Source organism: Oryza glaberrima, chromosome 10 (genome assembly GCF_000147395.1).
Source record: "Oryza glaberrima chromosome 10, OglaRS2, whole genome shotgun sequence".
Lineage (NCBI taxonomy): Eukaryota > Viridiplantae > Streptophyta > Magnoliopsida > Poales > Poaceae > Oryza > Oryza glaberrima.
Window position 1 is genome coordinate 21320017 of NC_068335.1, and position 26729 is coordinate 21346745.

The 26729-nt window shown below is 45.4% G+C and overlaps 5 protein-coding genes and 2 long non-coding RNA genes across 10 annotated transcripts; 3 read left to right on the forward strand and 4 right to left on the reverse strand.

Moving 5' to 3' along the window:
- Positions 1–597: 597 nt before the first annotated feature.
- On the forward strand, positions 598–2583 carry LOC127752880 (uncharacterized). The gene is made up of 2 exons (XM_052278319.1): positions 598–1091; positions 2004–2583. Exons 1-2 carry the CDS (start codon positions 981–983, stop codon positions 2454–2456), a joined length of 564 nt encoding a protein of 187 aa, XP_052134279.1. The 5' UTR covers positions 598–980; the 3' UTR covers positions 2457–2583.
- On the reverse strand, positions 1065–10938 carry LOC127752881 (uncharacterized). Of its 3 annotated transcripts, none has more exons than XR_008012437.1 (7): positions 10851–10938; positions 9707–9809; positions 9455–9603; positions 8820–9360; positions 8405–8736; positions 8171–8303; positions 1065–1143 (listed from the first exon to the last, which is right to left on the reverse strand). It is a non-coding gene; the product is annotated as an uncharacterized LOC127752881 (long non-coding RNA). The 3 variants fall into 3 exon arrangements; XR_008012436.1 differs by lacking the exon at positions 1065–1143 and having other exon boundaries at positions 8062–8303; positions 8405–8551; positions 8660–8736; XR_008012435.1 differs by lacking the exon at positions 1065–1143 and having other exon boundaries at positions 8062–8303.
- Positions 9389–11332, forward strand: LOC127752879 (VAN3-binding protein-like). 2 transcript variants are annotated; one of them, XM_052278317.1, is made up of 6 exons: positions 9389–9756; positions 9920–10298; positions 10384–10527; positions 10640–10689; positions 10779–10836; positions 10938–11332. In XM_052278317.1, exons 1-6 carry the CDS (start codon positions 9478–9480, stop codon positions 11165–11167), a joined length of 1140 nt encoding a protein of 379 aa, XP_052134277.1. In that variant the 5' UTR covers positions 9389–9477; the 3' UTR covers positions 11168–11332. The 2 variants fall into 2 exon arrangements, with proteins under 2 accessions (XP_052134277.1, XP_052134278.1); XM_052278318.1 differs by having other exon boundaries at positions 10643–10689.
- Positions 11333–11508: 176 nt separating this feature from the next.
- On the reverse strand, positions 11509–12664 carry LOC127752882 (uncharacterized). Its single transcript, XR_008012438.1, has 3 exons — positions 12509–12664; positions 12311–12400; positions 11509–11885 (listed from the first exon to the last, which is right to left on the reverse strand). It is a non-coding gene; the product is annotated as an uncharacterized LOC127752882 (long non-coding RNA).
- An 844-nt stretch (positions 12665–13508) lies between these two features.
- LOC127753465 (probable glycerol-3-phosphate acyltransferase 2) lies at positions 13509–15165 on the forward strand. Its single transcript, XM_052278946.1, has one exon. It carries the CDS (start codon positions 13545–13547, stop codon positions 15090–15092), a length of 1548 nt encoding a protein of 515 aa, XP_052134906.1. The 5' UTR covers positions 13509–13544; the 3' UTR covers positions 15093–15165.
- A 1020-nt stretch (positions 15166–16185) lies between these two features.
- Positions 16186–19847, reverse strand: LOC127786211 (cell number regulator 6-like). The gene is made up of 4 exons (XM_052313554.1): positions 19571–19847; positions 19324–19438; positions 17220–17485; positions 16186–16804 (listed from the first exon to the last, which is right to left on the reverse strand). Exons 1-4 carry the CDS (start codon positions 19700–19702, stop codon positions 16610–16612), a joined length of 708 nt encoding a protein of 235 aa, XP_052169514.1. The 5' UTR covers positions 19703–19847; the 3' UTR covers positions 16186–16609.
- Positions 19848–22505: 2658 nt separating this feature from the next.
- LOC127786090 (transcription factor GHD7-like) lies at positions 22506–25329 on the reverse strand. The gene is made up of 2 exons (XM_052313414.1): positions 24541–25329; positions 22506–23137 (listed from the first exon to the last, which is right to left on the reverse strand). The coding sequence occupies exons 1-2, from the start codon at positions 25078–25080 to the stop codon at positions 22784–22786; spliced, it is 894 nt and encodes a 297-aa protein (XP_052169374.1). The 5' UTR covers positions 25081–25329; the 3' UTR covers positions 22506–22783.
- Between the last annotated feature and the right edge of the window lie 1400 nt (positions 25330–26729).

Here is a 26729-nt window from a genome sequence, read left to right on the forward strand (position 1 = left end):
GGCAATGTTCAGTAGCATTCATGGTTAGGACAAGTTAGGAGTATGTACATTGTTCGAACTAATCAGTAATCATCACAGTGGTTGGGAGTGTATATTCTCCATCAAGGGCTAGCTGGACTAGTTTGGAAACAAAAGAATTTATTGAAGCACATGAGCAAGAAAAGGAAGGAATCGGTTTCTGATGATTGATGAACAGTAAAATCATACAGAAGCAGAGAGCACATAGACAATTCGTTAATAGAACGTTTGGAATTTCACTGAAAATTTACCAGGAAACAAATGATAGAGCAAAGAAAAGGAGTTGCAAACCTGCAATTCGACGAAATTTCATACCGAAAACCATCTAGAACAAAACAATCCCTAAAATAGCAGCTAAAAAAAGAAAGAGTAGGTGCAATTTACCACCTGAATTACCTCAGCTTTGCTCGCGCGAGCTCTGTGGCCAGGCGATGGCCGGTGCGCCGGTGCGCCGGTGCTCACCGGCGGCGGCGATGAGAGAGACAAGGTCGGAGTGGGCGGCGACGGCGAGAGGGAGGAGACGCCACGTGGGCGGAGACAGTGGAAATGGGCTTGTCAAGGCCGGCCCATTAAGCAGTTCACGTGGGCCGCACAGTTCAGCCCATTAGGTCCCAGTATTCATCGTCCCCGTGTGCGGCGGCGGCGGCGTTCTCGCCCGTGCCACCCTCCGCCGCCGCATCCAGCTCTCCCGGTCGCCGCCGGCCGTGGGCGTCCACCGCCTCCGGCCTCCGACCCTCCCACCGTCGCCGCCCTCTGCTCCTCTTATCCGTCGCGCACGCCCTGCTTCCCCGCCTCCGGCGGCTACCGCCTCCTAACCCCTCCTCCATCTTTAGAATCCGACCACCTCCCTGTCCCATCCCAGTGGCTCCGGCGGTGGTGCGTCGCCGCCGCCGAGGTCTCCCTCTCAACGCAAGGACCCCTTCCTCCCCTAGCCCAACCCCGAATCCAGTCAGGCTCCAGAGATGCTGAGGAACATCCTGTGCCAGTCGTGGAGGAGAGGGGCTTATGCTCTTCAAGAAGGCAACCATCCTGGGGCACTTCATGCTTGTTGGAGTAGATTTCACAGCGGGCAGGTAACTCAACTCATGCTCTGGTTCTCTGACTGCTATCTGTTGTTGCATTGCTCTGGCATGAACAAGAACACAAGACACTTTTGAGTGATGTGAAGATACAAATATTGATGTACTAACTTTGGTCTTTACGGGACAACAGAAATTTAGTCATTGTTGTATCTGTTATGATGATGATGAAAGGCTATCAAAATTCTTCTGGTTACTTCGTAGCACCGAAGATCACCTTTTAAATCCTGCGCCGTATGGATTTTGTGGGGAAACAATGTGAAAGACAATGGCATCAATAATCGCAGTGGTCTAGTTTGTAATCAGTTTTGACAGATGAGATATCGATGCTATACATCTGTCGTAGCTCAAATGGTAGTATAAATGTGTTTGCGAAAAAATGGTAGTATAAACATTTCTGCTGTGAGATAACCACATGTGCAAGAACAAATCTGATTATCATGTTTGATGATGAACATTGAGTAACTGGAATTAGATTTATCCCACATTGCTTTAAATGCTCGCAAATACTAAAATTAGCCTTTTCTTAGTGGTAAATACATGGAAGTGACAAAGGTGCAAAATTACCATAACTCACAGATCTGAAATTTACACTGCTAAGCTTGCAGCCTTGCGCTAACTGTGTTTGTGAAATTTGACCCTGCATTCCTCGGGGCTTAGAGCTTTCTAATCTTTTCGAGTTATTCCACAATCATTCACAGGTTCTGCGCATATAATCAAATTGAGAATACAGTGACACCACAATTCAGTTATTCAGATATGATGGCACCGCAAGACATAACATTTTGATATTTAGTTACCCTTAAGGTCTTAATGCACTAGCTGATAGCCATCGTTTGATTTGTGTTTCCTTGTTCATTTTCACTCACTGGTAGTCTATGAACTGTGCTTTCTCTTCTTCTCCAGATGTTAAGCTCTTCCAGGAGCTTCTTTGGTGTGGAGGACTTTATGGACGAAGACAACAGCAAACCATACACATACAAGAAGGAGAAGAGATCAAAGAACCCGCACAAGCACATCTCCTTCAAGCAGCGCACCATCGCCTACATGGAGCCCTTCACGCTCGACGTCTTCATCTCCAAGCGCTTCGTCTCGGCGTCCCTCACCCACCGCACGACGTGCAGGCAGGTCGCGGTGGCCGGGACCAACTCCAAGGACATCAAGGCGGCCCTCAAGTCGAGGTCGGACATTCCGGCCTGCCTTGCCGTGGGTCGCTTCCTGGCAGAGAGGGCCAAGGAGGCTGACGTCTACACCTGCACTTACACGCCGAGGGAGCGGGACAAGTTTGAGGGGAAGATAAGGGCGGTGGTTCAGTCCCTGATTGACAATGGGATCAATGTGAAAGTTTACCTGGATTGAGTTCCCTGCTGTATGTTTACAGTACTACATTTGTTTCTGAAAATGGTCATCACCATTATCATGCTGCATTGCTGCTGATTGTGAGACTTATGGTGCCCCTGATGTTAATGTTTTATCATTTTCCTGTGCTGTGGCAGTGTGGCTGATCATGGTTAGCGGTAGCTGGGTATGGGATAGTCTTGTTTGTGTGTCTGTACTTTCAGTTTCAGAACAATTTTGTCCCTTTCCGGCCCACTGGCCCATACCGTTGGTACATTGGATACAGGTATCACAATCCAGCCCAAATTGTGGAGACGCGTTCTGTGGGCATCGGGTGGGCTTAGGAATGGATTTTCGTGGTCAACTCTACGGCTCAACAACTTCGCAACAAAAGGTTTCATGGCTTCTCTCTCTTTCGCAAAGCGTTGCGATGCCTTCTTTGATAGAGCGTGTCAAGCGTACTTAAAAAAATCTTTCAAATATAGCTGTTAACTATCGAACTGTAAAAGTTACAGAAAATCTTATATTTACTCCCATCTTGCCACATCAACGTTCATAAAAGTTTTGTGTGAATAATTTTGTACGTATAACATTTTTTCTATTCAATACTTCCTCCGTCCTAACATAAATATATTTTCATCATATTATTTGTCTCAAAATAATTTCATCTTTTAAGTAATCATTATATTGTAGTTTTTGAAAATGATTGATAAATACATTAAAGTTTATTTAAATAGTAGATAATTACATTAAGACTAGTTAAAGTCTATAGCATTCGAGTGTTTCTCTTGTATTGTTATGTGTGGGAAATGTGAAGAATGCTCATCGAAAACAGATCCTCTGACATACTATCTCACATCAAATATCAGCAACCCACGTTACATAGCACAGTAAGGCCCTATTTACTTCCCCTAGCAAAACTTTACACCCTGTCATATCGAATATTTACAGAATATTTGGAAACACGTCTGGAGTATTAAATATAGGCTAAAAAATAACTAATTGCACATATTGCGACTAATTTGTACCGGCGTACCCGATGTGACACGTTAAAACTTTACACCCCTATAACTAAACGCAACCTAAATTCATCCATATACATTTCTATCAGTTCTTAAAAAAACATTTCTATCGCGATAAGTCAAGTCGTTCCATTTCTAGTAGGGGCAAAAGAAAAAAAAAAGAAGTCAAGTTGTTCCTGGGTGGCTGCGAGAAGTGGCCTGGAATTCCTAGGTTTGGTGCAACGCTTCTGACCTGATTACCGTCCGGCCCTAGCTAAAAGTGGAACGACGTCTAATGATAACAACGAAACAGTCGCAAAATCTGCCCTGGTCAGGATCAGGCACACGCGAGGTCTCATCTCATCAGTCATCACCCCCTCCCTGCCCACGTTTACCCTCGTATCGTGCAAACTTTTTCGCTGCAGCATACTCACCCCGTTTGTGAGTTTTTGTTTGCACTATTTGATCACTCGTCTTATTAAAAAAATTTAAAATTATTATTTATTTTTTTGACTCGCTTTATTATCCAAAGTATTTTAAGCACAACTTTTCGTTTTTTATATTTGCATAAATTTTCTAAATAAGATGAGTGGTCAAACAGTGCAAACAAAAAAAACTCAAAATCCCTTATATTTTTGGACGGACGGAGTATTATACTGTCATGTCGTATTGTCGCATGCAGTTGCAACTCTCTCTCTCTATAATTTTGCCTTTACTTATCCATGGATCGAGTGAGTGTGCTGCTCATCTGTGTCAACTGCAAATTAAAGGGCATCAAGAAAGGGCGCAACAAGTAGAATAAAATAGGTCCATCATGCATGGCATCATTGTGTTTTCACACCACCTCCATTGCACATTTGCATGTGCCTCGCACTCTCCATTAGACGCCATCATCATCAGTACTCTGCCTAGTTTCCTAGTACAGCATAAATTACCCGGTTAATTAACACAGATTCACACTGCCACTGTGCCACACATATGAACTATTAGTTCCCTCCCCCCGGGGGTGATTTTTGTTAAGATTGGAGAAGTTTTAATCATTGAATAACAAGCATAATTATTGTTTTAGACGTAGTTTTTTTAGATAAGTACGTAGTTTCACAGCAGAGCATGTAGGATGATTTCTCTATATTTAATGAAATAACATAATCTCGTGCTGATTTATTTGTTTTTTTTTAAAAAAAAGATGATGTCCAGTGCATTTCAGTTTTGTGCAACAATGGCCGTCGAGTCGACAAGAAGTATCGCCAAAGGTCACCTCCCAAACAGTCACCGCAAAAACAACATAATTGTCGCATGATGAGCTTAAACGCCACGCGTGACAGCATCTCAACTGACGACCCGAGCAACACACAAAACAATAAAAGAGTATAAAAAAACCATGAGAAATGACATGGAGAAGATGCTGGCTCTCTCCTGTGATATTTTCTCTTCTCTCGGTTGTAACCAACCACACGTACAAAAATGGCTAAACAGGGAAAGTGTTTTCATCTTGGATATTCCTCGTTTCTTAAGTATCATCTATTAGTCATTTTTTTCTTTAAAAAAAGATCAGATAAATTAATATAAAATACAACCCTTCACAGACATACAAAATAATAAATATAACTACAAATATACGTTAACTAGTTTCAGCTTAATTTGCTATTTTATTATAGCTTATAGAAATCGAATTTAATACAACCTCCATATTTATATGTATGACGTTGGCTAGTTAATTTTGAGCTAGCTAGCGTCATATAAAAAAATCGAAGGGAGTATATCTTATATTGATTTATTTTCTTATTTTTATTTTTTTTGATAATTATTTATGTGGCATGGAAGAAACTGTGGGAATGTCCCTCGAGACAGAAAAATCAATCTCCGGCTAAACATGCATGTATAGTCCCTAAGCTAATAGGTCTCTTAAGCATCCCTGTTTTACGAATGCAAAGTGAACGGACGAAACAGGATCCGTCGCTTCCACAGGAAGCAAAGCCGAAAGAGAAAGAAAGCTAAGCTAAGCTTAGCGCAGGCGAGAAAGAGACGCAATGCTTATCCCATTGAACGCCAAGCTTAGCTAGCTAACATCAGGTAGATGCAATTGCATGACATAAGAATAGTTAATTAGCTTTGTGATGATTTATATATATGCAGTGTAAGCATGCAAGAGTAGTAAACCTAGCTACGATCAGCAGCTAGCAATCATCTGCATACATGGTGCGCTCACTGCTCACATTGCTTTTTTACAGTGCAGTTTGCCAAACACGATCAAAAGCAGAGTATAAGTGTAGATGAGAATTAGCCACAATGCGTGTCACCTTTCTTACTAAACACTGTAGCTAATTGCTAGTGGCACTGTTGCAAAGCACCAGCAGGAGAGACTCGAATCACGCGTACAAAGAGGAGGATGGACCAGGCAGAAAGGGGGAGGGGAAAGGGATCGTATACGGGAAAGAAAGGACTACATTCGTCTTAAAATAATTCATTTTTATCCATCTCACTCCCACACATACCAGTAAAAAAACAAAAGGACTAAAATATATTCTATTTTATCAAATCTCAATAAAATTATCCCTACTTTATCTACTTTCAATACATTTAAACTACAATGTAATGTTTATTTAAAAATAAACTTATTTTAGATATAAAGAGGAGACAAATATGAACTTATTTTGGATGGAGGGAGTAAGAAACTAGGGAGAAAAAACAGGCAATGAGTTAAGGAAATGTAGTGATGTCGGAAGGATTCAAGTAAAATTAGGAATTCAACTATATTAACTGGGGATAATTTTGTATCACGTCCGTTTTAAAATACTGTCATTTTGTTGACTTTTAATATGACTGGACAGTTTGTCTTATTTTCTAAAAGATATTACTATATTTATTTTGTTATATTTTTTTATATTAAAAAATGTTTTAAGCATGATTTATATTTTTTAAAATATTTACACTGAAGTTTGAATAAGATGAATGGTCAAATGTCATGTTCAAAAATCAATTAATAGGGTTGTATATTTAAAAATGAATATAGTAATTGCGTGCACATACATATTTACTATTCTTTTATCAATAGTAGCAGTACCATTTTTCTTCTAGAGGAACTATTGTCCACCGTGTGTAGTCAAAATGTTTGGATTTGAAAGTTGCATTGCAAAACTATTTTTCTAAAAAGAAACAATACCACCATTTTCTTTCATCCTACGTACGTATGTTCCTTAGAGGTAGCCAGAAATATCACTTCTCTCTCTCTTATACTAGAAAACGTGGTATTTATCGGAAAGGTACATAGAAATATCACCTCTCTCTCTCTTTTTTACTATAGAAGACGTCATACTTCTCCGTACCTTGTCATGATCTCATCTCAAGAACCCTAAAATTTCGCTTTTGTTTTACTAAACTCGAACCTGAAGTGACCCCTCTTTTCCCCATGCTATACGCTGGATCGTTCTTTTTTTCCAACAGTTATGCTCCTCTTTTGCTTGCGGCGCAGCGATTCCAATCCTTCCTCTTGATGCATTGCCATCTATCGTGAGAAACAAAAGGCGACGGCATCTTTGCTTGGAATGTTAAAGACACATGATGATCTCACTCGCTCGGTCGGCATAATTTCTCTGCCATGCATGTGAGCTGTTTTGTGACGGAGCCAAGAGGCAACCACATGATTATTGCCAATTATACGGCCGGTCGCACACGTAAAAGCGACGAGGAGGAGCGTGAGATTCCATGGATCATTGGCAGCCAATTCGTCACACTCAGCGACAATGGATGGACACAGGATATCATGTGTTCTTCAGCTCGGCAGAATGTGCCTGTGGATTTTGGATGCATGGGGCAAGCTAATTAAGCTATAGTGTGTTTTCGTCTTGCAGCTTGGGAAAAACCTGGCACCTAACAGTCCACTGTGTTCTGCTGATGGGCGATCTACCAACAAATAATCATTAGTGATCTTGCTAACCTTAGCTTCTTTCTTTGGCGCTTCATCAATTTCTTGTGGGATGCTTGACTCACCCACTAACCTTACTTTGAATAGCCCTTTTTTAAGAGATTTTTTTATATAAAAAACAGAATTATAAGTTTGAATAGCTCTGTATGATTTGATGACTTGATCACTCCCTAATTCTATTGGAGAATTGGAACCCCCCACACAAATTGGCATAGCGAAGGTATCATACTGATGCAGCTGTAGTCGTAGTTACATCAGAACTGATGCAATGAGTATGGGAGGTAAGGCATGCGTACACGACACCATGCACTAGAAAATGACAACGGCTGCTGTAAGCGTGCTTTGGCTCTAATACTGTAGCCATGCATCATGATGCAACCAACACCCGTTTTTTCAGCTAAGCTACAGCGATGCGAAAGAACTAATCCCCTTTTTTCAGTTTCATGGACTTTTGGACATACATTTAATCATTCGTTTGATTAAAAGTTCTGTAAAAATATTAAATTTATAAGCTATGCTTAAAGCATCTTTAATGATAAAGAAAACATAACAAATAAATAGTATTTATTTGTGTAATTTGTTGAATAAGACGAACAGTGAAACTAATGGATAAAAGTCAATGACATTATATAAAAAAACAGAGGGAATATAGATATGAGCTTTCCTTCTTAATGAAATATGCATATGAGTACATTTAAACTGAAGCAGCTATGTTGTCTGAATCGAGCATGAACTAAACGAGCACTGTTTCAAATTTCTTTTACTGCGTTAGAGGCGTAAATTACTGCATTGTAACTTAGAAAACTTACCGCTTGATGGCAGTCATTGTCATTTGTCAGCATCCTAAGCACTTGACACAAGGTGATTTTGTGAGGCTCGATCGGAAGAACCCTCCCCTTGGATCCAAACAAAAGCGATGGCGCCTTCTCATACCCTACAGGTCTACATAAAACAAAGACATGAAGAAGCATCAAGCCCCACACCTGAAAAAGAAATAAAAAAAATGAGGCATAAAATGGAATACAAAATGGATGGGTGCAGACAAGGGGACCAAGACCGAGAAGTAGCGTTCAACTCCTTGTCCTGTTGAATATTGATCATAAGAAAAACAGATGTGTGTCCTGGAGAATCGTGCATCAACGGACGACCACTGTCCAGCTCACAAGGGTCTCCTCTCAAATTGATTGATACTGAAATGCAACCATAACACAAATTTCCGAATCATCACCTCAAATTTAATTTCAGAGAGAACTGCGTGATAAATGTATATATATAATGTCCAAATTTCGGAACTGAACATGTTCGTGGACATGGAGGGCATCCATCAATGCACCCGCGAAAACAGGAGTTCCTCAATAGAAGTATTGCAACATTGCTGCAAGTGCAAACAATTCAGATGACGAGGTTGCTTGAATGCAGGAGGAATACATATACAATACAAACATACAGGTAGTGTACCTTCCCGTGAGGCTGGGACCCGTTCATCCAACAACCATCGACATGCATGCCAAACCCCCAAGGTCTCAGATAGCTCAACTGCCGGGAACAATTAGCTAGAGAACAGCAACACAAGCAGTATACTATGCTGCTAATTTGCTACTCCCTCCGTCCAATAATATAAAAGATTTTAAGTTTTTGGTTGCAACGTTTGACCACTCGTCTTATTCAAAAAAATTTAAAATTATTATTTATTTTATTTGTGACTTACTTTATTATCTATAGTATTTTAAGCACAACTTTTCGTTTTTTATATTTGCAAAAGAAAATTAAATAAGACAAGTAGTCAAACATTATAAGCAAAAACTCAAAATCCCTTATATTTTGGGAGGAGGGAGTAGTACTAATATGCCACCCCACAGGTAGTGGAAAAACTTGGAGACAGGGTACAAAGGAAAGCCAGGGACCTGTCAGCCTTGTGTCCCCTTTGTTCTTTCTGCCTTCCTCAGCATGGCGGCTCCACACCCCTCTCCTTGTGCTTTGTGTGTGCCTCCCTCCTTCACTATAAGTACAAATGTAGTACTCCAGTCACAGGCAACCAAAGAACCATCACTTGGTACCAGTAGTGCAACAACTTGTTCAGTCGAGAGGAATACCTTCTAGCCTTCTAGTAGCCAGGATGGCCGTGGAGAGAGCTTGGAAGCCAAGGGAAATTGCTGACACTTTTGGCATTGAGATGGATGAAGAGGAGGCTGCGGCTGCGGCGATACCGCCTCCGCAGACGCCATTGGAGCCCATGGAGTACCTGTCGAGGTCATGGAGCGTGTCAGCGTCAGAGATATCCAAGATCCTTTTCAACGGGAGCAAGAAGAGCTTTGCCGCCAAGCGTCTGCCGGAGATGACCATACCGGAAAACTCTGTGGTAGCTGCGTCCATTGTTCCCAGCCATCTGCAACATGTAATCAATCAACAGCTCTCTCCATCCCTTGTTTTTCCTCCTGTTCTCCTCATCTGCAAGATAATCAGAGTCAGAAAAGAAGCAATGGAAGAACATAATTTAGATAAGTTTGAACAGCATGGTCTAATCATTTTGAATCTCGTTTATACAAACGTTTCTGCAGATAGACACAAGAAGGAATTCAATCAGCAGCCACCACCTGCCAATTGGGAGGTGGTTCCAACACAAGGAGGCAAGCCGGGTCAAGCAGAGCAGCAAAGAGAAGCTGCGAGCCGAGAAGGCCCATGTACACGCCATGGTGTCGGTGGCCCGGGTCGCAGCTGCCGTTGCTGCGGTTACCGCGGCCACCACGAGCTCAGATATCCAGACCTCCAAGATGGCCGCGGCCATGGTGTCGGCCACCGAGCTATTGGCTTCGCACTGCGTGGAGATCGCGCAGCACGCGGGGGCACGCCATGAGCAGGTGGCCTGTGCCATCCAGTCTGCAGTTGGTGTTAGAAGCTCTGGTGATCTGATGACACTCACAGCAGCAGCAGCTACTGGTATGGAATATTTGATATCTTGATGAAATCTATATATGATGTTTCATATATAAATTTAAGTTCACATGAACATTTGGTTTCACAGCTCTTCGAGGAGCCGCAACAATGAAGCAGAGAGTGCAGCGAGAGATGAGAAGCAATGCGAGTGTTCTTCCGTATGAGAAGGGTCACTCATGGAGTCCTGACATCTGGTGCAAGGAGGGGGAGTTACTGAAACGCACAAGAAAAGGTAAGAAAAAAGGGCACCATTTAGAACACCCATTTAGGAATAAAAAACCATCAACATGTGGACTTAAGCATGATCAAAATAATTAAGGTTCAGAATTTCATTCTTGATGCAGGAGATTTACACAAGACACGAGTATCTATATACATCAACAAGAGGTCACAGGTAGGAATATTTCATTGCACACTAGCAAATGCTGAAAACCTAGCAGACAGAACTGAGCAATTACTAACAACATGGCCAAATAATAACAGGTCATATTGAAGTTGAAGAGTAAACACATAGGAGGAGCACTATCAAAGAAGAACAAGAGTAAGTTTCAGTACCTGCAAAGTAGTATATCTTTCTGACTCTAACAGAGTGTCAGTCCATGAAATTTCAGAACTGAACATTCTGCCTGTAATTGGGTGCAGGTGTGGTTTTTGGTGTGTACAACGAGCTTCCCACATGGGTTGAGGCAGGGAAACATTTCACAGAGGAGAGATGCTGCTTTGGCCTGAGCACGGCACAAGGTCTAGTAGAGTTTGAGTGTGAGAACAGCACAAGTAAACAGAGGTGGGTCGATGATGTGAAGAATCTGCTTCGGCAGGTCGCTGCAGAAGAGCAAGTGGAAAATAAGTTGGGATCAGTGAAGCTCAGTTGATGTAGTTCATACATGTGTACACTATTTTCATGTTGGCAGGTGGTATACCATAGAAGGTGCCTTATTGATGCCAGGCGTATATATTGTTGTACTCTTAAATTGTCAGGTAGTTTTGTACTGTACACACAAAATGATAAGATACATAATAGATCATATGTTAGTCCACTCTAGTCTGTTGCTATGATACAGTCATACAGATACATTATACTCTAAGGACCAAACACAGTAACAGAAGACTCAAATAGGGTATTGGACCATTAATTAATGCTCTGTTAATTGTACCATACACCATTTTTTTTTTGAAAAGAATCAGCACGAGATTGTGCTATTTCATTGGATATAGAGGTAAAAAAAATACAGCCCCTAGAGGCAAGAAAAGAAAATTGTACATGAAAACAGAGACTATGACTAAGATGGGAGGAATTCTCCGAGACGCCTTGCGCCTGCCATGATCCAGGTTCTTACCTCTTCCTTTATCTTCGCCATAAGATTGGGGGCCGCTGTTTCCTTATGCTCAAAGATCCGCTGGTTCCTTTCCTTCCAGATTTCCCACACGATGAGTAGGATTAAGGATCTCAATCCTTTCTTGGGCACTTCATTTATGTTAGTCAGCATTTCCCATCATTCTTGGACACTTTGGCATGGCTCCCAATGAGTTGGGTCCAATTAATGATAGGCCACCCAGCTGGCCGTTAGGCGCCAGATCCTCTTGGTGTATCTACAAGAAGCGATTAGGTGAAATGCCGTCTCATTCGTCGCACGACATAGGGGGCACGTTCCACTATTTGGCCATCCTCTTGCAGCTAGTCGGTCGGAGGTCCAAACTCTATTTTGTATCACAAGCCACGCATAAAATTTGCATTTCGCAGGGGCCCAAGATTTCCAAATTAAGGAATTGTAGTTGGTACCGACGTTCCCAAGCAATCCTCCAACATCCTAACTAAAACAAAAAGGCATTCCAACAGCTTGCCTAAATGAAGAGGGTTTACCCTATAGCTTATAACTTATCCAATGTAAATTACTCATCAATATCTAAAACTGCACAAGGAGCATGAAAATTTCAGTTCATCACAATTACTTCACTTTGCACAGAACCCCTCGGTGGAATTTAAATTGCTAGCAGCAAACAAAGAGGGAGCGGACCTGGCCGAGAGGAGCAGGATTAGAAAAGGTCTCCCTCAAGCCTTTTCCTCTGTCTCGGCGTTGGGGTTGTACAGCGCCTGCCTGCGTGTTCTGCAATTGAGCCTTTGAGGTAAAACATCGAGCACCTACCGTGCCAACGCGCCGTGCCCGATCACCCAACCCCCACCCACCGTGGAATCAACAAAGATGCTTCCTCACCTGCGAGACGAGAATCCCCACCGGACGAAAGGCGGCGGCGCTCTGGTTCCCTCCCCGATCTGGCGATCTCCGATCTCCGCTGCGCCCAGTTCGTCGGAGTCGGAAACCGGCGGAGCAGAGGAGATAATATAGGAATAAGATCACTTTGACTCCCTCAACTGACCACTGAATATAAATCGTAGTATCCCTCAACCGTAATACCAGAAATCTCAACCCCCCCGAACTTGCAAAACCGGTGCAATTTGACTCCCTCGGCGGTTTTGGGGTGGTTTCACTGACGTGGCGTCTATGTGGCGATATTGACCGAGTCTTCGGTCCACGTGGCGTTGACGTGACACTTACGTGACAATAGAATTAAAAAATATACGTGGGACCCATTAGTCATTCACACAAAAAGAAATGTGGGCCCACTGACATGTGGGGGCAGTCCTTCCTACTTCCTCCTCCCTCTCTCTCCCATCTCTCTCTTTCTCTCAATCTCTCCCCTTCTTCCCATTCGGCCGGCGGGCGAGAAGGCAGCGAAAGCGAGCGGCTGGCCCGGCTCGGCCTCAGTGGGGAGGCGGTAGGAGGAAGAAGGAAGGGCTAACATGTGGGCGCTACATGTTAGTGGGCCCCACATTTTTCTTGAATGACTAATGGGTCCCACGTATATTTTTTAATTCTACTGTCAGGTCAGTGCCACGTCAACTCCACGTGGACCGAAGACTCGGTCAATATCACCATGTAGGCGCCATGTCAGCGAAACCGCCGAGGGAGTCAAATTGCACCGGTTTTATAAGTTCGGGTGGTCGAGATTTCTGGTATTGCGGTTAAGGGATACGATTTAGATTCGGTGGTCAGTTGAGGGAGTCAAAGTGATCTTATTCCGATAATATATGGGGCTCACCTCAACCGGGCCGTTACGGCCCAATAAGCCCAACGTTGCGTCCGTAAACGGATCAACTAGTCCCGGCCCAACAAGCCCAACTCCGACTCCGTTTTCCCTTCATGCTCGCGCGCTCTGCTACTCGTCTCGGATTCGGCGTGGCCGCGAGACATGGTTACAATTAAACGTGACCTCGAATTCGCTAAATCGGGTGTCGCGACGACGACGTCCATGGCGACGATGAGGAATCGGTTCGCCACTCGAATGCTCAACCTCCACCGACTCGTCAAGTCCAATCTCGTCGCCGGCCTCCTCCGCCGCCGCGGCCACCGCCCGCTTGACGCGCCGCCGCCGCGGATACGCGTGCTCATCGATGGCAACGAGGCTACGGTGGTCGACGTCGACCGGCTGCTGCTCAAGCCGTCCTCGCCGTCCTCCGCCACCGCGCTGTTCCCGCCATTCTTCCTCCTCGCCGTCGAGGCCGGCGGGTTCGTCAGGGGCCTCGTGCTGCTCGCGCTCTACCCGGCGCTGCGCCTCCTGACGGCGGAGGGGGCCCGGTTGAAGGCCATGGCCATGGTCTGCTTCCTTGGGCTGCGCCGCGGCGAGGCGGCCAGGGCCGGCAGGGCTGTGCTCCCCAGGTATTTCTTCCGGGAGGCGGCGGACGTCGAGGCGCTGATGGAGGCGGCGGCTTCTGCGCGCAAGGAGGTGATCACGGTGGTGGCGGCGGCGAGCAGGTTGTTCCCGACGGTGATGGTGGAGACGTTCTTGAAGGAGTACGTGGGGTTCGACGCGGTGGTCGGGAGGGAGGTCAGCTTCGCCGGCGTCATGGACGACGACGACGGCGACAACATGGAGAGGTTTAGGGATGTGGTGAACAAGATACCGAGGAATGGAGCAGGGCCGCGGCCATTGATCTTCCACGATGGCCGGCTCGCGTTCACGCCGACGCCCGCGGCGGCGCTCGCCATGTACGTGTACCTCCCGTTGGCCGTCGCCCTCTCCGTCCTCCGCATCGCCATCTTCACCCTGCTCCCACGGGGCGTGTCGGGCGCCGCCGCCGCGCTCGCCGGCGTGAGGCTGCGCGTCGCCGGCGCGCCTAGGCCTCCAGCGGCGGGCGACGCCGCCGGCGGCCGGCTCTACGCCTGCAACCACCGCACGCTGCTCGACGCGGTCGCCGTGTCGGGCGCGCTCGGGAGGCCCGTGTCCTCCGTGACCTACAGCCTGGGTCGCCTGTCGGAGCTGCTCTCGCCGATCCCGCTGCTGCCGCTGACGCGCGAGCGCGAGGAGGACCGGCGCCGCATGGCGTCGCTGCTGTCGCGCGGCGACGTCGTGGTGTGCCCCGAGGGGACGACGTGCCGGGAGCCGTACCTGCTCCGGTTCAGCCCGCTGTTCGCCGAGCTCGCCGACGAGGTGAACCCCGTGGCCGTGCGCGCCGCCGCGGGGATGTTCTACGGCACGTCGACGTCGCCGTCCGCCAAGTGCTTCGACTCGGTGTTCTTCCTGATGAACCCGTCGCCGGAGTACGGCGTGCACTTCTTGGAGCCGGTGGCCACGGCCGGCGCCGGCGCCGGCAGCAGCATCGAGGTGGCGAACCGGGTGCAGCGGGTGATCGCCGGCGCGCTCGGGTACGAGGCGACGACACTGACGAGGAAGGCCAAGTACTTGCTGCTTGCCGGCAACGAAGGTGGCGTGGCAACCAACAGAAGCAACAACAAGTGAACAACTAATCATGGGAATATATATCTGTTCTAGTGTTCAAGAACATTGTGTGGGAGTAATTCCTTTTGATTTGTTGTTTGGGGGGCACGATAATTTGTAGTGCAATTCAAGCACTGTATACTGTATTTGAAACAGTGGCTACATTATGTGTGTAATTTTAGTCATGCAATTTCTTCAGTTCTTCACCGTCTACTATCGACAGATTCCTAGGTACTCATTCCGTTTCACAGTGTAAGTCCTTCTAGCATTTCCCACATTCATATTGATGCTAATTAATTATTGCATCAATAATCAATAATTGATTAGCATCAATATGAATGTGGGAAATGCTAGAATGACTTACATTGTGAAATGGAGGAAGTGGTGTTCTTCCCCTTTCTTTCCCATCTTCACATTCTGTGTGCATGTTTTTTCAAAAAAATTTCAAATTCTAAATGGTGTGTTTTTGCAAAAATTCTACAGACTAATGTTATTGATTTAGGGGCTGATTAGGATACTATGTTAACATATATATATATATATATATATATATATATATATATATATATATATATATATATATATATATATATATATATATATATATATATATATATATATATATATATATGAGGAGGTTGCCATTAGACATACACCTATTCAATAAAATATAGAATAGGATTTAGTGAATGTAGAAAAAGATTAAAAAAATCAAGCACTGATATAAGGGTTAAAAATATATGAAATTCATCATTTCAATGATGAAGGATAAAGTAGAAATTAAATTTATAAATATTGCATGACTTATACATAATCACTGCACGTATGCACGTTACATCCTAATCAACATCAACTTTAGAAAATTAACATTGCCAAGTTATTTTGGTCCTCGTTCACACGAACTAGGCACGTTCATGTACTGAAACGAGCATTTTACAAGTTTATGTACTAAATTGCACCCACCTAACAAGTTTGTATACCACCAATATAATTTACTCTTATTTTTTTAATTTTGCAAGAACCACTCCATAAGTCACTTGAAGGGTCTTTGCAACAAAATTAAGTTGGTAGGTGGGTATTTGTGATAAAATAACTTTAAGGATGGAATATCAAACTTTAAGTGTTTCATGGGATGGTTTTTACAATTTTTCCAGGGATAAAAAGACTCATAATGGGATACAATAGTTAGTCTCTCTATAAAAATTGTAGTGGCAAAATACTTAGGCAACTCTCCTGCAGTGGCAAAACCTTTTATTCGCACACCGCACACGCATCATTAATCATTCCCAATATGAAAAGAGCATTCTTTTAGTAAACGATGGGTCTAATAATGTTCCAAGTGTTCAACCAGTTATGGAACTACTTATGCCGATACCTTGAGAGACGTTCTCTTAACTCCTACTCCGGTAAAAGGCACACGGGTTACAAAGGTCAGTTTCATTTCTTATGTTATTCATATATTCCTATGCTTATCTTGTATCTTTACTGTTTTATTATGATGGTATGTCCTGCACAGCTTCATGCTCACTGACAACCGTTCATGCTGCTCCATTCTCTGGTGTAATGCTGGGATGATTCCCGACCACGCTCATTTCTTGCATCGGTGGGGGGTTGACGATGGTGTTCCGATTAGCGTTGTTATCTGCCAGACGGCCCTTCCTTTCTCGATGCTCCTGACAGTTCGCGCACCAGTGCAGGCAGCAATGGACCAGGCAAGGATCACACGGTGAATCCTGGTGGAAAAGGAAACAATATGACATATGACGTGAAAAATCAGCTTATTAATTAGTAAAATGACTATCTCAAAAGATAAATATAACTGCTAGAGCTATTTTCTAGAAAACGCTGGATATGAAAGGAGAGGCTTTCATATTGATATGTTAATAGAAGAGGATGATAACTGAGCCATCGCGCAGTGGGTCGGGTCTGCAGTGGTGCGCCCGAAGGCCTGCGTTCGAATCCCAGCGAACGCATTCATCCTCTTCTTAATACATATCGATATGAAAGCCCCTCCTTTCATATCCAGATTTTCTTTTCTATTTTCTAGAAAACAAAAGTTGCTGATTGATGTTATCCTGAACATAATATTAACCGTAATATTGAATGGTATGACGTAACCATGGAAAGTCATGGAGGGTTAAAAAAAACCTTGAGATGATATTTTCTCTGGAGTTGTTGACGAAAAATTCCAGTATAGGTAGCAAATAACCACCAACTAAACACCAGTCCTTCACCAATCAAGATTGATGTGCTTGGATCAATACCAGGAAATATCACTGTTAGGATTGCTAATGCAATGCCACCTTCAACACAAACAGCATGGCAAGTGCAAGGTGTAGTCCATGGGATATCTTCTCTTAGGGCCTCAACATTATGTCCAAACAGCACACAAGGGAAGAATGATCCAGTCCAGCCTAAAAACAGAGAAGGTAAGCAGTTCAGGCAGAAAAAAGGAATAAGTATATTCCCAGTGAAAAAAAAAGTATATTGGGATATAAGATCAATCCTGAAATGATAAAGAGAAGAATCGACTCTTCTCCAACAAATAAACTATTAACCTCCAAAAAAGTGATCATACAAAATGAAGACAATGGAGTGATGACATATTTTGGTATAAACAGAATATATACCTATTAGAATTAATTAAATGGCTGTTATTGGGTATGGACTGCACAAAACAAATAAATTTGGCGGTGATCCCTCTCATGATTCATCGTGCCAATATGAGCAATAAAAAAGGGAGTACATTGAAAGATATATGACTGACAAAATCAAGAGCACACAACACTACCCCGTGAAAGTCGTGCAAGAAAATAACTGGGCGGTTCATAAGACGGATCGGAAGAGATGATGGAGTTATCCTGGTAACGTGGTTAGTTTGGAAGGAACATAATGCTCAGGTGTTCGATGGAAAAACCACATCGGCGGTGCATCTCTGTGCCACCATCACTGACGATTGGGAAACATGGAAGGCCGCTGGACTGCTGCGCGTGATCGATGGCGGTTAGATTGCCGAGAATTCCCTTTGTGGCTCTAGTGTGTTTATAGGCTCCCGCTGCGGCGGTTGATTGTATCCTAAGCCAATCTCGGCTCATGATGTTTTGTAAAGATTTCTCTCCTTCTTAATATACATCCGGCCCAGCGAAAAGAAAATAACTGGGCCAAAGACCACGGGTTACAATTATATATGAATCATACTTTTGGCCTTGTACATTTTTGTCATCTGTCTGCTCAATGATTTATTTCAAATGTATTGTTATGCAGGGAAAGTGTAGATATTTCAGATGCATATTTAAGAAAAAATCTTCCATATTGAGAACATGAAAGTAACATCAATCACAAACCTACATTACATCAACATCAATCACAAACCTACATTACATCAAACATGGCGTAAAAAAATGATGGTATTCAAATCGTACCGCAAACTTTGATTGGTAATCTCTGAACTCGCATCCTTTCAATGGTACAGCCTACAGGCAAGTTTTGCATTTTTCTTTCATGGCAAACTTGTGGTCAATTTCTTTCCACACCAACTATGCAAAATGCACTGATTTTGCACGGATCATAGAAACCAACAAACTAGAGGAATGTAAGGTATTAGAGGTTCTTAACCACCTACTTGTTAAAACAACAGGGAAGGGGCGAATTAGGCAAGCCGCCAACAGAAGTGCCCAATGCAGACCAACTGATCATGAACACCCATGCAAAGTTCACATAAGAATTGAGGTTCATTCTGGAACATATTTGCCATCACTTCAGATGACAATCAACTAGAGAGAAGTAGTGATCCCTGATTAAGTGATTATGCATGGCCATCAATTAGCATAACCAAGTTGAATGCCCACCCGACTCTTGAGGTCTCAGCATAGTCTTCTGAGAAATTAGCGGTTCATTTGGGGGTTTTGGACCTAACCTCTGATAAATCTGAAGCAACTAACCTATGAAAAATAGGCTTCATAAGCAATCCCATTCCAGTTTCCAGGAGTTGATTAAATCTGAAAGTCACCAACCCTCCTATAAAAGTATGAACGATATGAACTCTGAATCCAGATATCATAAATTGCAATCAAATCTTATACCTACACCGATATTCACATAGCAAATGGTGACACACGAATTGTCTCTCAACGATTCCTTAAAAATTAAAACCCGCATGACCGATGATCAGGGAATGGGGATAAGTAAACTACCAGGATTATAGAATCACAGGAAATGGAAAGTGCGAGGGAGAAATGGCAGCGAGACGTACAGCTCTCGGTGTCCTCGGCGCATCCGCAGATGCCGGTGGTCCACGGCTCGTCCGCCGGCGCCTCGTAGCTCTCCGGCAGCTGCTGCCCGCACTCGCAGCACCTCCTCTGCTCCAGCTACACGCACGCACGCAAACCACACAGCCCCCCACCTCGAACAAGTCAGATCGGACCAACAACAACACGAGGGCACCACGGAAAGGAAGGGAGTGCGACGCGAGATCGCGCGCGAGGGAAATGGCGCGAGACCTGCGGGAAGTGGGCCGGCAGGTTGAGCTCGCCGGGGCGGATGTCCTCGTCGGCGGGCGCGTCCTGGTCCCTCGTCAGCTGCACGTACCTCGACGGGTGGCCGAGGCCGGCCTCCTCCGCCGCCGCCGCCATCGCCTCCCGGAGAGCAGAGCGCTCGCGGAATCGCGATCTCGCCTCTCCTCCTCGCCGAGGATTTTGTTTGGGCGGCGGCGAGGTGGCGCGACGCCGACGAGCGCGACGACTGCGCGGGGTGTGGGTGCGATGCGACCGAATGCGAGTTCGACCGACCGACTCGTCTCCTGCTTCCTGGGCCTGATCCAAACAGGCTAGGAATAAGTTCACTTTGTGACCCTCAAAAGTGATCGAAATCTAATATGTGACCCTAAACTACAAAACCGGATATCTCGGCTCCCAACTCTTAAAACCGGTGCAATTTGACTCCCTCGACGGTTTTGGAGGGCGGTTTCGCTAACGTGGCGCCTACGTGGCAGTATTGACTCAGTCTTCTGTCCACGTGGCGTTGACGTGGCACTTAGGTGTCATTAGAATTAAAAAATATGTGCGGGACCCATTTGTCATTCAAAGCAAATTTGTGGACCCACTGACATGTGGGGCCCACATATTATCCTCTCTCCTCTTCATCCTCCTCCCCCTCTCTCTCTCTTCTCTCCCCTTCGCACGTTTGCAGGGACGGGAGCTGGAGCGCCGGCGGCGGGGAGCGCTAGAGGCCCGCAAGGCTCCCGTCCCTCGCGTCCCCCTCCTCCGCGGTCGCGCCATCGTCCATGCGAATTTGTTGCTCTGCTTGCCTATCTGCAGCTTTGCTCCGTCGGTCAGCCCTTTGCTTGTTGGCTTGTCGCTTGATGTTAGTACATATTCCCTCCGTTTCGAAATATTTGACGCCGTTGACTTTTTTTAACATGTTTGACCGTTCGTCTTATTAAAAAATTTAAGTAATTATTACATCTTTTCCTATCATTCGATTCATTGTTAAATATATTTTTATGTAGGCATATAATTTTACATATTTCACAAAAGTTTTTGAATAAGACGAACGGTCAAACATGTGTTAAAAAGTCAACGGTGTCAAACATTTCGAAACGGAGGAAGTACATGCACTGCCTGTTGCTACCGCTTGCTAACCGCAACCCTCATCTGTCGACCCTTGCCGATTGCCTCGGCAACCAGCATGAGAATGCTCGACACAGATGCCTCCCAACTCCCATGTGGTCGCGTCGTTGTCGGCCAGCTCGGCACGCTGACCGCGTCCATCAGCGGTACCGCCGCCTCCCCCGCCCGCGCTGCTCCTCCCACTTTCAACGCCGTCGCCGCAGGTGCAGAAGAAGCCACCGTCGGATGCTGCCATCTTCGAGAGGATGTCGACGTGAGTTCGGTGGCGAGACGCACAGCCCTTATGCGTTCGTGGGCGCGGCGGGAGAACGGCGGAGGTGGGTACGTCGTGGCCGGCAGAGAAGGCGTGGAGCGCAGCGGTGGATAGTGCGGTGGCGGGGCCGAGGGTGGCGAGGCCGAGGATGGCGAGGACGCAGCAGTTCTCGTGGCCCGTTTTCTTCCTCCCGACGGCCAACCTTCCACGGCGGCCTCGATCTCTGCCGCCACCGCCGCTCCGGCCCTTGAACGCACGCCGCCGTCGCCGCTCTGGCCCTGGCGCGCACGCCGCTGTCGCCGCTCCAGTGCCACTCCCGGGTCTCTGCCGCTTGCAGGCCGCCGCACCGCCGCCACCGGCAACAACACCGTGGGGAGGGGCGGAGGAGGCTGTGGATGGGGTTGGAGGAGGCACCGGCCACCGCCGCTGTCTCCCGTCCAACACTCGCGGAGAGAAAGAGAGGGGGGAGGATATGATTTATGTGGGCCCCACATATCAGTGGGTCCCACCCGCACTTTTAGTGAATGACAAATGGATCCGACCCATATTTTTTATTTTTAATGACACCTAAGTGCCACGTCATTGCCACCTGGACAGAAGACCGAGTCAATACTGCCACGTAGGCGACACGTCAGTGAAACCGCCCTCCAAAACCATCGAGGGAGTCAAATTGCACCGGTTTTAAGAGTTGGGGGGGTCAAGATATCCAGTTTTGTGGTTTAGGGTCACGGATTAGATTTCGATCACTTTTGAGGGTCACGAAGTGAACTTATTCCAACAGGCTAACAGAACAATTGGGCCTTCGAAAGCCTTGCTCATAGACGGATTTGGCCCATTTAGGCCCATCCAAATATAGAGAAAGGATTGCACCGTAGGCCCACTAACGTTTGGGCCGCAAGAGGCTTCTTGTTCTCAATTTAGGCCCATCGGATTTGGTTCGCTTTCAATGGAAGCCAATTGGGAGAAAAACCAATTCGTTTTTTCATACGCACGTTTCTAAAAATGCTAAATGGTAATTTTTTTTAAAAAAAATCTGTTTACTTCAAAAAATCATGCTAACTTATTTTAAAAATTGAAAATAATTAATACTTAATACATTATACGCTAATGGCTTATCACGTTTTGCATCTTAATCTTCTCTTTTCACTTCCTCTCAAACACAGGAAGGGAGGGCTCGGTTTACCATTGCACCCTTTGAGGGTTTTCTCTATGCAATGAACTGGAGATGGGTAAAAGAGATTGAAAACAGAGTAATGGTGGTATTAATTATAAGTTGTAGTTAAAAGGCGTCACTCATAAACTCTTCTGTTTTTAAATTGAAAACCATCAAAGTTTTGTTCTAGATTTATAATATAGTAGTACATTTTAAATCTCTGTATTGATAACCTCTGCATATATAATATATCCAACCTCGTATGTATGAGTATGGCACATTAATTGCTTTTAAGATTCTACATGATATTTCCCTCTCACACAACTTATACATGCACGCACACATGCATTTAGACAAAAGTACATCTTGCACGCATTGATCTCTCTTGTGAGATCATATAGTGAAAAAAAATGAGCCGTGTTTTTCATCAGCGATCACATTAGCAAAATACACTTATACAGTATATACCACTAGTATCAATAAGATGAACTTGAAATGAATTCTTCAGTAAGACAAGTAAATCACATATATATACTTGTTGCCATATATATCTACCTTAATTAAACCTTAAACTTTTCAACCAATAGCCTAGCTAGTCAATGCATGCTTGGCCTATGTACGTAGAGTACGTATACAAAGAGAGAAATAATGATCTGCTATTATAGTGCTAGGCTGCTAGCTACGAACGGAACCATCCGAGGTCGAGCCGGCCGGGCTCGTAGCCGCCGGCGGCGGCGGAGGACGGCGGCGGCGGTGTCGCGCCGTCCAGCTCGCCGTCGGGCACCTTGGCGAAGCGGCCCTTCACGCGCGGCCGCATCTCGGCGTAGGCCTTGCGCGAGGCGTACCGGATCTGCTTCTCGTATCGCCTCCGCTTCCTCTTCTCCTTGTACCGCATCACCTTCGCCTCCCGGTCCATCGCCGGGTCGCCGCCGCCGCCGCTCAGGCCGCCGTTGGCAACGACCGCCGCCGCCGCCGCGTGATCTTTCGGGATGGAGCTCGCGGCGTCAGTGAACGTGCTCCCACAGAAGGACATCTGAAAAGAAAATCTCAGCTAATTAGTTACAGTTAATTACCTGCAGGTAGTTGACAGTTGACACACCGTTGAATACTTGACTTGAAAAATATAATGAACAGTACAAGTAGATGAAGTTGCTTATAGACATGCATCATTTGTCACTGGATTTAGTAACTGGCTAACGTTCGTACTGCTACACAATTGGTATGCGTGTACGTGTATACACGTAGGTATACGTGCTTATATACACACACAAGTATATGGCCATTATGCAACGTTTTCCTGATCGATCTGATTGCAGTATTACAGAATACAGATACATGAGGTGCACTTGTACCATTATAGTACTGGAGCTAGGCCAGATACATGCAACAAACCCCAAATCGCCAGGATGAACTAACTTGAACCGTTTGATCAGAATTATATATAACTGAATCTTGCAGCCCAAAATTGACTAATATATATAAGCATGCATGCATGCCCCCTTGTGTTTTACTTTGATTTTTGACCGCACATCAAGCAGACTGGCAGACTGCAGACCGATTGTCGATTGTCGAAGATTATGAGCTCTTATGTCCAACAGCTTTATGAACTCTCTAAGGACAGAAATTAGCAGCAAGATACTCTAGCATGCATGAAATGAGAACCGGCGCTGGTATCAATTTACTTATATTATGGAGGCATTCTTGTTTTCGAAATTACAATGTAGGTAACTTATCATCGATCATCCATGCACACAAATTCGGTTGCAGAGGTAACTAGCAGTGTTAAGTATGGAAAAAGCTCACAAGATTGACCCTTCAAATTAATTAAACAGATGCAATTAATCTGCAGATACAGTATGTCATCACAGAACATGTTTTTTTTTTCTTTTGAAAAATGACCGTTTTACTCTAGAATAATTGTAGCCATGCCATGCGTCACCCAAATGACGAACTCCATCAGGCCCCACTGTACGTAATTTTTGGACACTACAAAATCAGGGGAACTTCTCTCAGCTTTCAGACACATTTGTTTTCTACATTTATTTATTTTCAGGGAATGGTTTTTCTTTTCAACATTTCCCCAAATGAAGAGAAATATAAGCTTACAACTGTCAAATCAATTCAGAATATAAGCTTTCAAGTGAAATTAATTTATATCGCCACTAGCTCTCAGCGACATGTTAATTATCTCTGAAAAGGACAAGTTAAAGCAAGGGTACAAATGGTGCACTGTTATGGATCAGCTAGCTCTCCTAATAGGTTGGAGAGTGTTGGACCGATAAATTGACACCGTTTGACATTTCTGCCAACTAATTATTAATTTGCATGTGCGCAGCTACAATTTGGACGCAAAATTTAAAAGAAGTGTTTAAATTAATGGGAAATTTGAGGGATGATCAAGAGAGAGAGAGAGGGAGACGAATTCGAACCACTCACGATTGTGCTGCTCGACGTCGCCGGGTTCCCGCCGCCGGCGCCGGCGCCGCCGAGGCCGAGGCTGGCCTCGAGCACCGCGGCGGCGGCCTCGCCTCGGGTGAGCGGCACGTCGAACGTGAGCCCGTGCCCCGGCTGGTACTGCGCGTACGCGTCGAACGCCTGCCGCTGCTGCGCCGCCGCCGCGCCGTTGCCGACCGCCATGGGCGCGGTTTGGCGGTGAAGCTGGTGGTCCGTCCCGCCGGGCGGCGCCGGGTCGTTGAAGAGCCACGCGACGCTGTCGTGGTCGTCGTGGCCGAAGAACTGGAACTCCTGCAGCCCGGCCGCCGGCTGGGCTCCTCCATCCCCTTCCACCGCCGTCTCCTCCACCCCCACCCCCTGAAAGATCGCCGGAAACCCCCGGTTCAGGTCCGCCGCGATCCCGCACCTCACCCCTCCACCTCCACCACCACCGCCTCCCCCACGCCGCTGATGCAGCAGGCACCCGCACTCCCCCACCCCTCCCCCACACACCCCGCACGCGGCGCCCGACGCCGCCGACATGCCGCCGCGCGCGCGCGCGCCCAAGCTAGCTAGCTAAAGAAAAACTACTACTAGCTAGCTACCTACCACCACCACCACTCCTGGAGTCCTGGGCTGTGTGGTGGCGCGCGGCTTGTTGGTTTGTGCAAGTAGGGAGGCACGAGCTCGAGGTCGATCGATCATGTAGCGGCGCGGTGTCGCTGGCGTCGCGGCGCGTGTGTGGAGGAGAAGAGGCTAGCCAGCTAGGGCAAGGGAGGGGGAATAAGTACGCCAATGGGAGGGGAGGAAGAGATGTGAGGCGACGGGGGGATTTCCGACGTGGAGGATCCGGAGCCACCTTTCCGCCGGGATCATTTGGCGATTCCTCATTGGCTAGCTAGCTCGCCCCGCTCCGGCGCAAGATCCGCCCGGATCCTCTGCGCCCAAACGATGCAACACACACGATGAACCCCTGCTGCCACCGCTATCAATAAAAAAAACACAGTACCATTGTAGGCGTCCACAACACGAGTACACTCAAAACAAGGCTAATAATACAGCCGACCGGTTGGCTATAAGGTTCTTTGTAGCCTTCTCTCAGCCTATCCATATAATAATTAGCTCTTCACAATTAATACAAGGCCTACTTTTCTCTCTCACAGAGTTTCTTGGTTCTTATGCCCAAGCCGGCTATAAGAGCAGGTACAATAGCAGGCTATAAGCCAGCTACAAACATATTTTAATGAGATAAAAGATGAGAAAGAAGAGCAGCGGGCTACAGATTTATAGCCAGCTGCAGCACGAACTTTAAAACACAGTGTGTGTATGACAGGTGTGACCATATATTAATAGTATAGTAAGCATCTATCGTATGAATTGGCTATTAGATTGGCTATAGACGAATTGGAGCTAGTGGGCTACACTATTAAACTTGCTCTAAGTTTACAGTCTGTTTCTCCTCTCTCTCCTCTCTTCTCTCCTCCATCTCAGCATTTAGCCGTCTTATAACCTACTATTATACTTGCTCTCATCTGCATGAACCCCTACCCCTATAAGCGAAGACTAGACCGATATATCTTAAGATTGATAAAGTCATAACGGGTATCTCGCTATCGACGGATACGCGTGTTATCTAGCACTAAAAAAGATAATTAGCCGTTAATGCAAGCACATGTGTCAATTCTATATATGTCTTGAATTCAGGTGGGTTCTTTCGTTTGCCGCTGATTATAAGCCATAAGTTTATTAGTGACTAAACTTTTATACTTAGTTTGTGAACCCTATGGCCGTTGTCCTGCTCCTATGTTCTTTCATCTATAGCTAATTATATAAGCCATTGTGTTTACAAGCGACTAAATAATAATTTGTGTGTTAAACTTTTATATATGTGTGCTTTTAGTGATATAAAAGTTGATGCTCGAAAATAAACTGCGATGAAAAACATTAAATAAACTATTGATTTTTTTATGGTTGAAGCTGATAAATTGAAGATCAAACGATGGAAGAACTATTCTTTCATGTTTTTTTTCTTCGTTTCTTCGTAGCATTTACACTTGTACCTTTATTTATTTGAACGGATGGTGGTGCTTGACACTGTTGAAAGTGTAAAGTAAGCTTGTGTGGTGGTTATTAGCTAGCATACCGATTTTGCGCGCGAATCGCAGTGATTTCGATTGCAGGTCTGCTCTGCA